The sequence below is a fragment of the Erythranthe guttata genome, chromosome 2, assembly GCF_056151865.1.
Source record: "Erythranthe guttata isolate IM_541 chromosome 2, IM_541, whole genome shotgun sequence".
Taxonomy (NCBI): Eukaryota; Viridiplantae; Streptophyta; class Magnoliopsida; order Lamiales; family Phrymaceae; genus Erythranthe; species Erythranthe guttata.
This window is the reverse complement of record NC_142534.1, coordinates 586,457-603,221: the sequence shown is the minus strand read 5'-3', so window position 1 is coordinate 603,221 and position 16,765 is coordinate 586,457. Positions and strand designations below refer to the sequence as shown.

The window sequence follows — 16,765 nt, the reverse complement described above, 5'->3', positions numbered from 1 at the left end:
TTACTTTAAACACAGCAATGGCGGTTGGTAAAAAACTTAGACGGTCGTTTTCAACAGAGAAGAGATCGACCGACGTTCCAAAGGGGCATTTAGCTGTCTATGTTGGGGAGAATGAAAAGAAGCGTTTTGTTATCCCGTTGTCGTATTTGAACCATCCTTTGTTTCAAGAATTGCTTTGTCGAGTTGAAGAAGAATTCGGATTCCATCATCCGATGGGCGGTCTAACTATTCCTTGTAGCCAAGATTTGTTCGTCGAGATAACATCTCGTTTGAGATGAAGATCATATACATATATGTATGTATACTGAGTTTACAGAGTAGCACAATTTTGTATACTAGTTAGAAGATAGTTTAATGGACAAAACCGTTCAATTTCATGACTATTTATTAATTTGAATGGCCTTTTTGACGAAGATTTGATTATCTTTTAGATATATATTTACAAGAAATATGAATTGTGAAATACATAATTTATTCATTGTTTTTACATATGTATAGAGAAAGGGTGGATTTAAAGAAAAGTCCATAAATTAAAGTTCATGATGAAATTATAGTTAGAATTATAGTTAGAATTAGGGGTCAAAATCGGCAATTAAAAAAAATGAAAGCTAATTACATTTTCGCTCAAAAAACAATCGAAATAATTTGAAACCGAGATTTTCGAAATTGGAATGAAAAAACTTGTTCTAAAATCGATAACTTTCATTTCGAAATTGGTGGAATTTGAAAATTCCATTTTTTCTATTCACTTATTATACTATATAATGTATTTAAATTTATTGCATTTAGCACCCATAAATTTATTTTAAATATAAAAAAACTCCCTATAGTTGAATACTAGTGAATACCCCATAAAATTCACTATTAAGGGGGTCGTGTGCTAAAAAAATGCATCATAGTGATTGTTTTGCTAATATATATAATATGAAGAGTTGTTTAGAAATTTAGTATAATAAAGGGTTCTAAATGCAATAAACACTAAAAATTGAGAGCATAATCGTCTGCAATGCGAGTTTATTAGGGCTTCTACAATCAATATATCTATGTCCGTGTTGACCAAAAAGTCTGAGGTCAATATTTGTTTCGTCCAATCAATAGACGTCTAAAGATAGACCTTCCCGCATGCGATCCCTACTCCAGCTAGCAAACCCCTCACTCTAACAGTAGTTCATAGCACATTCGTAAATGATCCAATTGGAAACCCTAATTTCATCTCGATTAATTTTGTGATTCCGTTCAGTTCAATTGCAGAATGCCTAACAAAAGCGGAGCTGAGCAGCCAGAAATCAGCGGCTCGACGCAGAAATCGCAGCGCACAAAAATCACTAAATCCTCGGACGACAACGAAAAAAAGGTGATTATGTTTCCCCCTTTCTTTGAATATATAATGTGAATTCGTTTGTAATTACTAGAAATAAAAAAAAAAATCCGTAATTCCGTATTCTTCTGATGATGTAGAGTTTGGCTAAGAAGCTTAAAGATTCAGAAATTTGTATCCCCATTGTGTATGGTAACATTGCATTTTGGCTTGGTAAGAAGGCGAGCGAGTAAGTATATGTGTTTTCCTTTTTCTGTTTCTTTCTCAAAAAGTCTATTTTAATAAGTGTTTGATGAAACCTGGTTTTTGATTTTTCGTAATTTTGTTCTGTACTGGTCAGGTACCAATCGCACAGGTGGACGGTTTATGTTCGGGGAGCAACAAATGAGGACCTGGGAGTGGTTGTAAAGCGTGCCGTTTTCCAATTGCATTCGAGTTTCAATAATCCCACGAGGGTTATTGAGAAGCCACCTTTTGAGCTATCGGAGTGTGGATGGGGTGAATTCGAAATTGCAATCACCCTTCATTTTCACAATGATGTTGGCGAGAAGCCATTGCACTTGTGAGTTTGTCTCATTGTGAATCGTGTGTATATTTTGATAACTTTCTCGATAGTGATCTTAGTCGTACTTTCTTTTGAATTTCCATGTGAGGTTAAATTGTTAATTTTTTGTAAATAGGTATCACCATTTGAAGTTGTACCCCGAGGAAGAGTCTGGTCCGCTCTCGACTAAGAAGCCTGTTGTAATAGAATCTTATGATGAAATTGTTGTTTCGGAACCTTCCGAGGCTCTCTTTGCTCGGGTGCAAAATCATCCTGCAGTTATTGTGCCTAGGTTGCCTGCGGATTTTACTTTACCTCCTGGTCCGTTCTGTTTTTTAAATATTGTTTGTTGGTAAATAAATGATTTGCGACTTATTGTATTTCACGATTTTTAATCTTTGTGTGTTATTACAGTGCCCTTGGAAGATGTTGACAGCAAGAACAGAGTTGATACGAAAGATAATCCCCTGAACCAGTGGTTTACAAATTTCTCGGAGGCGGATGAGTTATTGAAACTCGCTGCAGCTCGGCAGCAGGTCATTATCAATGCGCTTTTCAATATATTCGAAGATTTGTTAACTGGATAACCATCAACCTATTCTCACTTAAAATCCAAAAATAGCATGAAAGTAGTGTGGTAGTCAAAATAACCATACTGTGAAGAAATTAAACACAAATAAAGTGGGAAAAGCGTTAAGCCATTTGAATTATCGCAAATACTGATTTCTCCAAAATGGACATCTCACTGGCTTGTGTTAAAAAACAGGCAAATGAACGTCCAAGTGTAATAATATCCCATTTAAGGAAGTGCATTTGAACAGCCTTAAATTCATGCAACCGGTGGATCACTATATTTAGGAGTCATTTGTGCAAGATATGTTTTATTATGATATACAGAATTATGGAGCTTTCAATTGAGTTTTTTTTCGGTGGTTCGAAGCATACATATATTAATTTCACTTAAGTACTATTTGATTCAAGTAACACAAGTACAAGAACTCTGAAGAATTCACCCGAGTATCGATGGCATTTGATTTGTCTAAATTATGCGAATATTTTAATTTCTAACATCACATGTTTTGTGTATGGTGAATTCTTTCATTTTCTCCGATTAAAAAGAACTTGTGTATTGACAACGTCTACACATGCATAGGTACAAGCTCACATTGCTAGACTGAGGAGGCAGTTGACTTTGGTTGATGGACAGCACCAACAACTGAAAGCACCGTCTGACATGTAAATGTTCGTTACAAATCTGTTCTTACCATTACCGACAGATTAAAAAAGTCAACTGTTTTTTTTTTTTTTGTTTCATTATTGATTAAAAATTAGCATATCTTGTTTTGTGAATTTACTCGACAGTGGAAAATTTTGTACTCGCTCCATTTTCAGCTCTTTGCTGCAATTTCTGTCAGATCAAAAATTAGCAATTACCTATATCAAGAAAATCGAAAAAAAGAATGTTATTAAGTTTCTTCATCTCATTTATAAGACGGTACATATAGTTCGAAGCGTCTATGGTGCTGTTAATCGTATTACACTGCTTGATTATGCTTTTACGATGAAGTAGAAATAATTCTATATTACACTACTTGATTCTTTTCTAACATAAACAATATCTATTTTTGTTGGCAGAAGTTAAGTGTGGAAGTAATTCCTTCTTGTGGATGGTATTGTTTCACGTAGAAGAGTGTTCGGAGAAACTACCTGTGATACTATTCTTTCCTTTTGTGTTATAGGTACTGTATAAGAACTTAACCTACCTAGAGTTTCCTTACTTGTAGGATTTAATATATGTCGGACCAATGTACTGATTATTGTACCGACCGAGGGGACTTATTATTTATGGAACATTAGCTGTACATATCGAAACTTACTGGAATTGACTTTAAGTAATTGAATACATGATTAGCTTACGATTTGACTAACTTAAGTATGTGAAGGACACAATATTAATTTGTACAGCCGTCTAAGGTACTTGCTAGAATATTTAATTTCTGCTTACATGACTGATATTGTATACTTTATTTACCTGTACTTAGTATACCATATCTTCAGATTACGATAGTGATATGACTGTCTGAATTTCGAATTGTAGCTTATACTTAGTTCTGAGGTAAAGTTCTTATGGATCGCGACTGAAGTAAAATGGTAATAAATCCATTTTCACTCAGTTACTCGTTTCATCGCTAGCCGAACTCTCGCGTCGCAGCACATCAGGTACGAAAATCACTATCCTTAAACATGAAAAATCTGTTTTTTTCTTCCTTCATATAATTTGTGTGGGTCCTTGTCATAAACCCTGGCACATTCTTATGTTTCTAAGATGCTGTGATATGTCTTTTTTTTTTTACCTATATTAACTCGAGATCTAGGCCTTTTATGCCCTAGCTCTTCTTACATACGAAATCTTGCTTAGCTGTTGTTTGGCCCCAACTGTCTTCAATAACCCCCCCTCCTAGAAATGACCCATTTCACACCTTCGTATTTCACACCGTCCAAAATTTTCAAGAAACATGTTTTTTTTCTTCTGTGATACAGAGTTATACTTCGAACCTTGAAAATCAGAACCAAAAAAAAAAAGATCGTTTTTTTTTTTTTCCGGGTTTTTTGAAACGAGCGTGTGTCAAACACGTTGAATTCGGGTTAATTTTAGAGGGATTTAAGGTGGGAGTTAAGGTGACAGTTTCAAAGTAGTTGTGAGGTGATCTCAAAGGGGGTTTTGTTTATAATGTATATCCAGCAAAACAATTTTAGGGCAAGAGTAACATGGGCTTCATGTGCAATACGGAGTGCTGGGTCAGCATCACTGGAAAAAGGGGCAAAATTCGGTTGATGTATCAGTTTCTGATGCACAGCACCGCAATTCTGATGATAACAAAATATTTAAATTTAAATTTAAATTTAATTTAAAAGGACCACCTATTTTCTTTCTATTGCCATTTATATATATTTATTTTTATTTTCTAATACATTCTTAGTCTCAGAACATGGGATGGATGGTATGTTATCAATCAAGTCCCGAGATATTCTATTTTCAGACAACTCTCTCATCTACATGTCATTCTTTTGTACACACAATTTTTGGGTGAGTGTATTCAATTTATGGGTTCGAATTAGTTGGAGAGAAGTTTGTTTTAATCGTCACTATTTTGACTAGGACCATTCGGAAAGGGTTGTTTTTTTTTTTTTTTTTTTTAATTTCTTATTTCATTCTGAAAATTGCATTGTCAGCTTACAAATTTCGAAAAAAAAAATATTTACATTTAATATGGTGGGAATACGAAAGCTGTACTGTCAAGGACTCGACGGTACATGAAAGTGAAAGAAAAAGAGAAAACGGGAGTTGGAGATAATGTAAATATTTAATATATGTGCACTGGGTAGATTAAATTTCCGGTTTTTTGTTAATATTTATTATTTTGATAAATTTTGTGGATCGGCATTCTAAGCCTTGGAACATGCAGGCAGGCGGGCACAAATTGATGGATTTGTGAGTGGTTCTCGTTCGAAACGGGGCTTCATCTTCTCTCTAATCAATATTATTCCACTTTTGTTGTTGGCTCTTTCAATATTTATACGGACCACCTCTTCACCATGCAACTTGCGGTTGTGGCTGTGATATCTTTTCGCCTTTGGGGTATTTTTGTCAATTTTATAAATCTTCGGACCTGATTCGAGATTATAAAAAGCAAAAGAAACTGAAATTAGTAAAATAAATAGGGTAAATAGGACTTAGCTCCTCTATGGTTTGAATTTTAAGCACATGAACCCCTTTTATTTTCAATATAGTACACGACCCCCTTGTATTTTAATATAAGTATATAACCCCCTTGTACAAAATATTCCTCTTCCTAATAAGAATGATTACTTACCAAGTGGAATACCATAGGGGGTAATATGCGTATATTAAAAGTAAAAGGGGTCATATGGACAAATTTCAAATCATTGTGGGGTTAAGTGCTATTTAACCAAATAAATATAATATTCTAAACTAAAAAGTAACGTACGTTAGAATATTGAATAACGGTGACCTAGCACGCTCAGGCCCCTATACATGCTTTAGAGGACAATTTTTAATAGGGTTATTTGTGATTAAATAATACTACATATTGGTCACGGGTATCACTATTTTTTAACAGGTGGGCATAATATGTTAATTTCTCTGTGTCAAATTTTCATGATTACGTGGATTTTTTACACCTCATTCAGTTTCTTGAAACAAAGTCAGTTTTTCTTTTTCTATTTCAAATTCATTTAATTTTTTTTAATGGAATATTTATTACTTAATTTTAATATGTGTTGAAATTTTAGCAGCACTTAATTTGAAACTGAAATGGGAGAGAGAGTAACAGCTAACAACTACTAGTATTATTAATTACAATTTAAGTAAAATGCAGAATTAAGAGTAGTTTGTTTAATTGTAGAGAAAAAAAGGGTCAAACCTGGAAAGTATCTACACATGGATTTACTGAAGCAAAGTTATTGTGTCTTTTGCTGACAATAATTCAGTGAGAATCACAAGTACCAACAATCGATAAATACCAAAAATTCTTCTAAAGTTAAAGGGTTTCTTTCGTACCACTATCTAGTACAGTCTTGAGAAGTCTTTCTTCCCCCACCCATACTGTGTGTTCTCTGTGTTTTTTTTTAATATTTATATAATATATATTCACTCACTTCTCATACCTAAATGAAAATATTTTTTTAATTTGAATAAATATAAAGTTCTAAAAATGTTACCCGTATTAAATGCATACACTCTATCTTTATAGTGCATTCAGCATACACATACGTCCACAACATTTCGATTGTGGATCGTCAATACCCAGGCCTCGCCAAATCCAGGCTAACATTATCTTTACAGAATTCTTCGTTATTTATCAAGTAAAACTTATTATTGTAATCGAAAGTTTGTTTCTAAATTACTCCCTCCATGCCAAAATATGTGTTGTTTTGGGTTGTTGCGCACATATTAAGAAAATCAATAAATGTGCGTCGATTATAGAGAAAAGTACATAGAATGACTAAAATATCCATGTTATTAATGTTGTTTCCATTATTTTTCAGTCAATTAATGAATAATAATAAGGGTAAAATTGAGAAAATAGTAATTAATGCATCATTGAAATTCTAAAGTGACAGATAATTTGAAACAAGAAAAATCCCTAAAGCGACAGTTAATTTGGAACGAACGGGATATATATTTTACATAAATAAAAATAATTTGGACGAAAAAATATGAGAAGTTTGAGATAATAGTAAAATGGTAAGAATTTAGATGATAAAAAAGGAAAAGATGAGGGTTTGAAAAATACAAAAGCTTTAATGAGTGAGACATAATGTTGGAAATGGAAATAAGTACCGAGAAAAAAATGATGTTGAAACCTGAAACAGACTCCAAACAGTGAAAGCAAAGTATGAGGCCACCGTACACCACCATTCAACACTACCACCTAACCTTTTGTGTGTAGTTTCACACACACACACACTAGATTAATTCTAAACTCTCTTAATTCAACCAAATTTATCATCAAAAATACATAGCAACCTAAATTTTTTTTTTTATATTATTATTATTATTAAAATAAGGATAATTACTGGTTTGACAATTCCCTCCTAGTGTCTCGAACGCTTAACCAACGGGCAATTATGTCTTGACAGCAACCTAATGCGTTCTCGATTCCTGATTAATCCACATCTACAATATTTTAAAGAAATATTAGTAAAAAAAATATAACACAATGTTATTGATGGAATGCACATGACTTAACATTTACCGAACCACAATGGTTCTTGGTCAAATCCATATAAAACTATGGCAACATGCCAACATCTGATTACTAATTAATTAAATAAAACAAATTATCCAAGACATACGACTCTTTCACGTTTCAAGACGAACATAAATAATCAACAATATTTTTCTAATTTTTATTTTTTTGTACAAAGATATATAACTAATTAAATTAATCCAAGTAAGATTTTTTTTTAAATGGCAATTAGGCCCCATATTGCCATTAGGAAGTCCAACATAAAATAATACACCAACTGGATTTGGCCCCCACATTGTCCTTTCATACTTTCAGATAGCCCACCCCCCCCTCCAACCCCACCCCCACCCCCCCACCTTTCTTCATAAATACCTTCATTCATCCCTCCACCTTCACCGCCACCTCCAATTCTCCTTTCAAATTTTCTTCAACCCATTATTTATTTAAAAAAAAAAAGAAAAAAACCCATTATTAATAAATAAATAAAAAAGATGGGTATGAAGAGTAAATCAAACAGGCTGCCGCAAGCAGTATTACTGAAGCAAATCTTGAAAAGATGTTCGAGCCTGGGCAAGAAAAATGGGTACGATGATGAGTACAGTCTGCCGGAAGACGTGCCGAAAGGACACTTCGCCGTATACGTGGGTCAAAACCGAACCAGATACATTGTGCCCATTTCCTTTCTGACCCACCCGGAATTTCAGTGCCTGCTCCGACGAGCCGAAGAGGAGTTCGGGTTTGACCATGAAATGGGTCTCACTCTTCCCTGTGAAGAAGTTGTTTTCCGATCACTTACTTCCATGCTCCGATGAGTGAGAAACAAGAGAGAGAAAGTTTTAAATTGGAGAGAGATGGTGTCAAGATGAAATTAGCAGGCATGCAATTTTTTTGTGTGGGCTTTTTTGTCTTTTTTTAAACATCTGTCTTCGAATTAGTGGTGTTTTTTTTAGCTATGTTTTGAGCCCATTTTGTGGGTGTGTTTGTAAGTGACATAGCTACTAGGTGTCTAATTATTATATATATATATATGTATAACCTACGGCCCATGTAATAAATATTTTAATTTGTGGGTTGATTTGTAAACAAAGGTGGTTTGTAATTTGTATGTAATTTTCCTCATAGAGGTGTTGCTTAATGCTTACACCCTATTGAGAGAATTTATTTAACCAAGTTTTTAATGTTCTTTTAATAATCACATTTTTCATATTCTTTACATTGTTTTACACTCGATTGGGGGAAATAATTACTGATTCCCTAATTCCCCTTTTGTGCCTCGAATCCGTGATCAAATAGATCTGAGATGCAAAGTATTTACCAACAAGTTGTTGTATCTTGATTCATGCTTATCTTAATTCAGTACTCTAACTACATGTACGACATTTCGAACAAGTGGTTATTCTTTTTAATTACACAACCTCGTCTTTTGTAATTTTTTGAATAAAAAAACATAAAATTGACCAATCCGTACGCCCCAAAACAAATTGAATTGAAGCTTTGATTAAGGATTTGGATTTTTATCTAGATTGTATGAGAAAAGCATAATTATAAATATATTAATAGATAGATTGAAGTACATGTATGATGGCATACAACAAAGTATACATACTACATACATGTACAACATGTAACATTTGTGAACTACTTAATTGAATGATGAGTTGTCGGATATACATGTTATATTATATTATATTATTATTAATATTATTATGGAGTTATACATTTATTTATTTATTATATATATATAAGCCTAGATATGAATATGGGTCCACCGGAAAATGATAACTCATAAACCCTACTTGTCCCATATACCCTTTATCCTTTCTTGTACTGAAAAAAAAATATAAGGAAAGAAAAATCCAATTTGCATGGAATAATTGCATAAATAGCTACTACCTCTCCATTCCCTCTTCAATTTATTTTCACCAACTAAAAGGGTATAGCTATAAATGCTAATATTTTAATTCCAAATTATACTTCACGGCACCGAATATATATTATACTATTTCATCGTAGATATACACATAATTACATATACATCCTGCAGGCGAATACGTGTAAAACATGTAGTTATCAATACAAGTGTATGTCCGAGATTTATATTCGGTGAAGTACGCTTGTGTTTAACTTTATATAGAAAACAAAAAAAATCCATCAATTATATTTTCCAAACACAAAAATTATAAATAAATAAATTGCATAATCAGAAACAAGACAAGAAAAAAGAAAAAAAAATCTAACCCTTTACTGTGTGTACTGTGTGAAAAAAATGAAAAATCTTTGATAGATGCATCAAAATTAATATTCAATAGGGACCAGTATAGTGAGTTTACAGCAGATTGCTGGTCCTTTACCTATATGAATGTATTAATAATTAATTTAATTTAATTTTCCACTTTTTGTTTCAGCCACAAAAGTTCTTCTGACACACATTATATATATAATATACATACAACTATCTTGCGTAAATTAATTTGCCCCTTCAATTGGTTAACTATTTAGCCCACAATATGTTTGATATCTTCCCCTACATTAATTTCTGCATTGGATATACTGCTACCTCCTCTGCATGATGATAAAATATCTATTATTTATATATATTCTTTTAATTTATCAGTGCATATATGTAATATTATATATGCCTTCAGCTTGGGCTTTTTTTAAATATTAAATTTGAATTTTTATACGTTTGTTGAGATAATTAAGATACTTGAAGTTTACGTAAAGTTCTTGGGGGTATTTCAGTAATTTACAGAAAAGCATTTAATTTTAAAACATAAAATGGAAAAACGGATAAAACATGGAATATCATTGGGAGGAAGCTTCCTTCTTTTAAAATACCCGAACGTTGTATGTGGGGCTTGATTGATGACCAATAACTTTATCGGGTCAACCCGTATTGCAATATATTAGTTTTTTTTTTCTTTCAAATATAATATGGGCCATATATAATGTTTTCACGCAGCTGGCTGGGTCGACTCACTTGGCCCAACCATCTTATCAATTGTCCATAATTTGGATGATTTTGACTGAAAAAATAATGCAATGTCGCTTGGGATATATATAATTCACATCACCATTATTAAATAAAATGATTATTCGGTTTAAATTAACCAATCCAAGTTGTTATAACTTGACTATCTGTTACTTTATGTTTTGAGTACGAGACAACGACTTTTAAGGTTTGGGCCGATACTTATTCATCGACGGTCTGACTTCAAGAATTGTGCACTACTCAAAACTCAGGTCAGAATCAATACTTCTTAATCTTGAACGTCCAAATTATATGACTTAATTTTTGACGTTTACTCACTCACATAAAATCTCTTTCTCCTCTCAATCGTAAGTCATTTGAACTGCGACGCTTCTCTCTCTACTTTGGTTATCTCATACTTCCCTACTTGTAACATGAATGAATTTTTCCTCCTTTTTTTTTTTTTTTCCTTTTTTTTTTCCTTTTTTTTTTCTGTCTTCATTTAATTGGGCACACTTCCACCAAGTGTATATTTCCATGTAACGTGGCTCAACAAAAACAAAATTTACATGTATTAAATGGGCAATAAAGCCCACTAAATGTGGGTTCAGTTTACATTGATTGATGGGCCAAACACAGATTTGTTATGGATTTTAGCTTTCGAAGTCTTTTAATTTTATTTTATTTTATTTATTTAGGACTCGTTTGCTTAGTGCTATTAATCTCCATTAACTAAGTAGTAGGCCTTAGTAAAATATTTGGTTAATGAGATTCGTATTTAGCGAAGCCTGCTAATACACTCAAAGTCCGCAATTAAATGCTATTATTTGATTAAATTAGTAGCACCCCTTCCCTGCGATTAATTTTGTAGGGGGTGATTAATAGAGGAAAATACTATTTTATCCTTCAAACTATATCTTAATTTTATTAATTAAAATATTTTTTATACAATTCACATTAAATACCAGAATTTAACAAATTTAATACAAGATTTGATCTAACGAATAAAACATCTTACTCTAAATAATTAATTAGTCAGTGGGATATTAACTCAATATCACTTAATCCAATATAATCCGATATAGGTAAGCAAACGAGCATCTTACTAACTAAATAATTAATTAGTCAGTGGGATATTAATTCAATCTCACTTAATCCAATATAATCCGATATAGGTAAGCAAACGAGGCCTTAGCCTTATAAATAGCCTAAAATCGAATTATATAAAACATATTGTCAAATGTTTAGTTTTTAGTATTATTCAATAAATAATGGATGGACTATTAAACAATGTGTTTAGATTTACTTGATAAAATGAGAGATAACATGATGCAAATAGGTAAATTCAATATTTCATAGTGATTATAAATATATATATATACTTTGAATAGTAATTAAAAGACAAACGATGAGCAGTGGTACATGAACGACAAACGATGAGCAGTGGTACATGAACTTTGTCACGCTAATTTAAACAATCGAACAAATTAATAATCATCCAGTGTCGAACGAGACAAGATTCACAAAAACTCGAAAAGACGATGCTAATAACTCGTCTTTGGTCCCAAATAAACTAGGGATGGCTAGCCTCAATTACACTTTCTCGCCATCTCCATAGCAAACAGTTCACATTTTAAATATTAAAATAAAATATAAAAAAAAAAAAACCCCGCAAATAAGGGTAAAAGAGTAAAAACACATCAGGCAGTGAACCCATAGAGCAACGGCCGAGATTCGCAGTGAAAATCAGGGTTCTCATTCCTCACGCCGCCGCCATGGCAGCATCTCTGCGCGTCCGAGTTAACCGAGTCGACTCGGGAAACAAATCGGAGGATCTCTTCGAAGAGCGATTCGTCGCACGGAATCGTCAGCGGCCCCGAGTAATTGGCGAATCCGTACTCCTCCTCGGCGTGGCTGAGAAGCCGCCGGAAAATGGGGTGATTCAGGTGAGCGGCGCGGACGATGAACCTCCGGGAACTGCTCCCCACGCAGATCGCCACGTGTCCCGCCGGCACGTCAGACGGCAGGCGGTGCGTTGTGGCCTTCCTCCGCCATGATCGGAGCATTTGCCGGATTCTCACAATGTGACGGATTTTGTTGCACTTCCCCATGATTTTGTGAGAGAAGGTGGTGAGTGGAAAATGCTCTCTGTGTTTGAACTTTTTGCCTGCAAATGTCCCGTTAATTAGGGATCTAATCAAGTATGTTGTCGAAAATGCCCTTGAAATCTGAAATTAAAATTATTTATTAAATTTATTTGGATTAATTCGTTCTATATTTGTTGCATTTGGATGGGATTTTTTAATTTAAATATTAAAAACATTTCAAATTCATAATAATAAATTGATTTACCTTAATTAAAAAAAAAAAAAAAAAAAAAAAAAAAAAGAATTAATCCCTTATGGTAGATTTCAAATGATTGACTTTCAAATTTAAACTAATTTTTAATTTATTATGGTGTATTTGAAATTTTCACAAAATCATCTAGTCAAATACAAATCTGTCAATCTAATATAATCTGATTAATGTATTTTTATTCATTTGAAATACGTACGTTGAAATAAAGCAAGTGAATAATATTTCAATATAATATTGAAAAAAGGGTTCATTTACTTTTTTGAGTTACTATAGTTTAGTGAATTAAATAAATTTGATATGAACACATAAAATTTGACAGTGAACCTTGAGTCATTACGAGCACGCTATTATTGTCACCTAGTAAAATATCGGGAGTTTTTTTGTAAAATAAAAAAGCGATGGCCTTCTATCGAAACAAAATAAAATAAAAAATACAATTATGTGCTCATTGATAGTGAAGTTAAAGGGACTTTTAGCATATTTGCCTTAAAAAATTGTTGAAAAATTGGTTTTATCATTAAATAGCTAACCTATAAAAATTCAGAGAATTAATCCGGTTTCCCATAACCATGTGACCGGGGCCCTTAAATAACTCTAAGAATCACTAATCGACAGTTAGTCTTCACTAAATTAAAAGACAAGGCCCCACTATATATTCCCCAAATCTTTTGAAGATTAACTTATTTAATCACCATTACTGTGACTAATAAACACAGAGATCTCAGTGTACAGAAAAAGGTGCTATCTTTAATGCACTAAATTTTGTTTTTTTTGCAAATTAGATTGTCATTAATAGTTAATACACATGTGGACTTTTTTCTTTTCTTTTTGTGCAAATTAGAAGGACCTCGGGTCTAATTACGAAAAAAAATCTTCCTTGTGTGCATAATTACGAGCACACCCTTGAAACTAAAAAGTTGCAAAGAACTCTAACAAAACTTAGCAATCGTCTAAAGTACTCTTGTTTTAAAAACGATTAAATGAAAGAGAAAAGAATCGTCATAAGTTCATTTTTTGGATTTTCTTACATTTGGCCCCTCATGCAATATATAAAACATATATACAACTCCTTTTGATACAAAAACAGTTAGTTAACCGTAAACAAAAAAAAATGGTTTGAAAATTAAAATTGTAAAAAACATTACAATCCTTCCAATTAGACTCCCTTAAGGGTATTCTCTTCATTATAAAATTAATATTCCATAGAATCTATCTGATTCCGTTATTTTTAACTATGTGAGGGTAAATTCATAAGATAGAGAATACCTCAAGGGTGCTCGTAAATATGCAAATAATGCGGGGTTTTTTCATAATTTAGCCTAAGCTCAGGGGGTTTCATGTAATTTGCCCTTTCTTTTTTTAATAGAAAACACAAATATTGGTCGAATGAGTATCAAAAGCCCGTTAATCAAAAAAAGTAATTCATATTGGCCCATATAATAAAGCCCAATTCATTCGGGTCAGATACTTTTTGAAATGTTCCGAAATTACCCTCAAATGGCGAACAAGATAATCTGAATTTCTGATTCGTTCCCTCCCGATTCTCTCCCACCGGAAAAATTATCTAATGCCTCGCCTTCTAATCAACCGTTCATTAATCACACCGCCATGTTCAATTGCAAACTCTGCGCGGTCGTTTTGCCCTCTCGCCTCCTTAGGTCTCAGCCGGCCGCCGCTGCACCGGGTAATTACAACCACCTCTTGCGGCGGCAATAGCAGCAGCGGTGGTGGAAACAGAACGGTTATATGCATGGCAAACCCTAGGAGAGTGAAAATGGTGTCGAAGCAAATACAGAGAGAGCTTTCCGATATGTTGCTCACCGATAAGGTTTTGCAGTTTGCTGTGTTGCCCGAAGCGGCGCTGGGTGCGGATCGGTACCTCTCGTCTCTTACTACAATCAGTGATGTTGAAGTTTCTACCGATTTGCAGGTTAGTATTTTCAATTTTTTTTTCTTCCGTGATTAGGTTGATTTTAGTTTTGCCGGTGCGATGTACAACTCTGAAAGCAGATAGTACTGGTCTTGAGCTGTAGAAATTGTTCACATGGAGTGTTTACATTCGAATTTATACTTCCACTATCATCTGGATGCATTTACTTTCGACAATTTTGGAGTCAGAATCTCTTAATTTCTCAAGTTGAAACCTGTAAAGCTGGGATACTTGATAGTTATGGTAAAAAATGTTCCTAAATTGTGATGTGGAAGCAATACATCGAGTAATACTTGTTTTGGTTATGTATGTTACTTAGGTATTCCATGGCTATTGAGCTGTCGATTGTGAAAAGTGCATCGCAGCATTATCCAGTCTTTTATTTAACATAGCTAATGTAGTTGATTAGTGTCGTGCATCAACTTGGGAATTCGGGTTCTTGATATCTTTTAGACAACTCATCTGTTTAGCAGTTCTACCAATAGGATTGGTTGTTATTTCACATTTAAGAAGGTTCTTATCTCGTTTAATCATTGTGCAAAACTTGAATATTGGGCAAAATAGAGTTGTGAATTCGGCTGTTTAGATTGATGAGTTTGTACCTTTTGTTGGTGTTCATTGAGTCGTAAGTTCAGTCTCTTAAATGTTTGATTGAGCATCTCTTTTACTTTCATGATAGGTTGTTAAAGTGTATGTATCTGTTTTCGGAGATGAAAGAGGAAAAGAAGTTGCCCTAGCAGGGCTGAAGTCAAAAGCAAAATATGTTCGCAGTGAGTTGGGCAAGCGTATGAAGTTGCGGATTACTCCCGAAGTTCGTTTCCTAGAAGACGAGTCTATAGAACGAGGAAGCAGGGTGAGATTTCAGTAGTTTCTTTATTCTGACTTAATGTTTTCACATTTTCTGAAGAAAGGATCCTTCATCGAAGCGTAGTTCTTGTGTCTTATTCTGTCACTTTCGAGAAAATCTCTATCATTTCCTCTCATTAGCTGTTCAATGTTGTATTTGATTTCAGGTAATAGCTATATTAGATAAAATAAAGGACGAGAATGAGAAAAAATCACCGGAAGACGATGATGAAGATTCCGGAGAGTTTGCTGAGGGAAGCAACGAAGATGTGGAGTGGGAGGGCGAAGATGTTGATGATGAAGAAGGCATCATTTATGTTAACTAGTTTTGGTCTAACACGTCAGTAGTAATGGAGATTGCAGTGTATGGGCAGGGGATTTTCGTCATCACTGGTTAGTTCACTCACTCACTCACCAGACACCGGCTTATTGAAATAATAAAATTTTGAGTTTGCATTGTTGTACCACTCGACAAATTGATGTTGAAATTCAAAAATAATCTACGATCGTTGCAATTGTACTTATATTTTGTATTGTAATAACAGTGAACTACTTTATATCCCCTAGCGCTACTTGCATTTCCAACTTAGTAAATAATTAATTCAGAATCGTAAGTTTCCCGAATGGCCTGTAAAGCATTTTGATTGTTGAGGTTCTAGAGTCTAGACGATGTTCAAATGTGTATTATAGTTATGCTTTCGTGCCAAGCATTCTAATTCTATTATTTTCTTGGCAGGTTGGATATTTGCATTTCAAATTTGGGGGAAAACCTGCTTCTGCGTCGTTTGTGAGACCTCGACTGCCCAAGGTTCAATGTTCTGCTATGCCTGATAAAGATATCGAATTTTGTTTTCCTAGTTAAGCAAGCAAATCGTAAACCAGGACAAATGGCAGTACATTATAGTCGAGTATATGTAATTTATTTTATCAATTATTCATATAAAAAGGAAGGAATTAGAGGTTAGTTACTTGTCTTGTCAAAATGTGATGAGCAACCGAACCGGGGTGTACTATGTAGTTCGAT

The 16,765-nt window shown here is 33.6% G+C and overlaps 3 protein-coding genes and 1 pseudogene across 11 annotated transcripts; 3 read left to right on the top strand and 1 right to left on the bottom strand.

Moving 5' to 3' along the window:
• Nucleotides 1-1,053: 1,053 nt before the first annotated feature.
• LOC105957722 (transcription initiation factor TFIID subunit 14b) lies at nucleotides 1,054-4,978 on the top strand. Of its 7 annotated transcripts, none has more exons than XR_016033224.1 (8): nucleotides 1,132-1,354; nucleotides 1,459-1,547; nucleotides 1,659-1,880; nucleotides 1,999-2,183; nucleotides 2,277-2,398; nucleotides 3,016-3,098; nucleotides 3,961-4,082; nucleotides 4,850-4,978. XR_016033224.1 is itself a non-coding variant. In XM_012981683.2 (7 exons), exons 1-6 carry the CDS (start codon nucleotides 1,253-1,255, stop codon nucleotides 3,100-3,102), a joined length of 807 nt encoding a protein of 268 aa, XP_012837137.2. In that variant the 5' UTR covers nucleotides 1,054-1,252; the 3' UTR covers nucleotides 3,103-3,104; nucleotides 3,498-3,790. The 7 variants fall into 7 exon arrangements, 4 of the variants coding, with proteins under 4 accessions (XP_012837137.2, XP_088678281.1, XP_012837136.2 ...); XR_016033221.1 differs by having other exon boundaries at nucleotides 4,620-4,978; XR_016033220.1 differs by having other exon boundaries at nucleotides 4,606-4,978.
• A 3,053-nt stretch (nucleotides 4,979-8,031) lies between these two features.
• On the top strand, nucleotides 8,032-8,828 carry LOC105957727 (auxin-responsive protein SAUR50). Its single transcript, XM_012981687.2, has one exon. The coding sequence runs from the start codon at nucleotides 8,128-8,130 to the stop codon at nucleotides 8,446-8,448; it is 321 nt and encodes a 106-aa protein (XP_012837141.2). The 5' UTR covers nucleotides 8,032-8,127; the 3' UTR covers nucleotides 8,449-8,828.
• Nucleotides 8,829-12,076: 3,248 nt separating this feature from the next.
• On the bottom strand, nucleotides 12,077-12,795 carry LOC105957725 (auxin-responsive protein SAUR15 pseudogene; annotated as a pseudogene). Its single transcript, XR_016033204.1, has one exon. The product of XR_016033204.1 is annotated as an auxin-responsive protein SAUR15 pseudogene (transcript).
• A 1,562-nt stretch (nucleotides 12,796-14,357) lies between these two features.
• On the top strand, nucleotides 14,358-16,705 carry LOC105957723 (ribosome-binding factor A family protein). 2 transcript variants are annotated; one of them, XM_012981684.2, is made up of 4 exons: nucleotides 14,358-14,895; nucleotides 15,575-15,748; nucleotides 15,909-16,134; nucleotides 16,478-16,705. In XM_012981684.2, exons 1-3 carry the CDS (start codon nucleotides 14,533-14,535, stop codon nucleotides 16,065-16,067), a joined length of 696 nt encoding a protein of 231 aa, XP_012837138.2. In that variant the 5' UTR covers nucleotides 14,358-14,532; the 3' UTR covers nucleotides 16,068-16,134; nucleotides 16,478-16,705. The 2 variants fall into 2 exon arrangements, with proteins under 2 accessions (XP_012837138.2, XP_088678269.1); XM_088822143.1 differs by lacking the exon at nucleotides 16,478-16,705 and adding an exon at nucleotides 16,287-16,454 and having other exon boundaries at nucleotides 14,466-14,895; nucleotides 15,909-16,190.
• The last annotated feature ends 60 nt before the right edge of the window (nucleotides 16,706-16,765 follow it).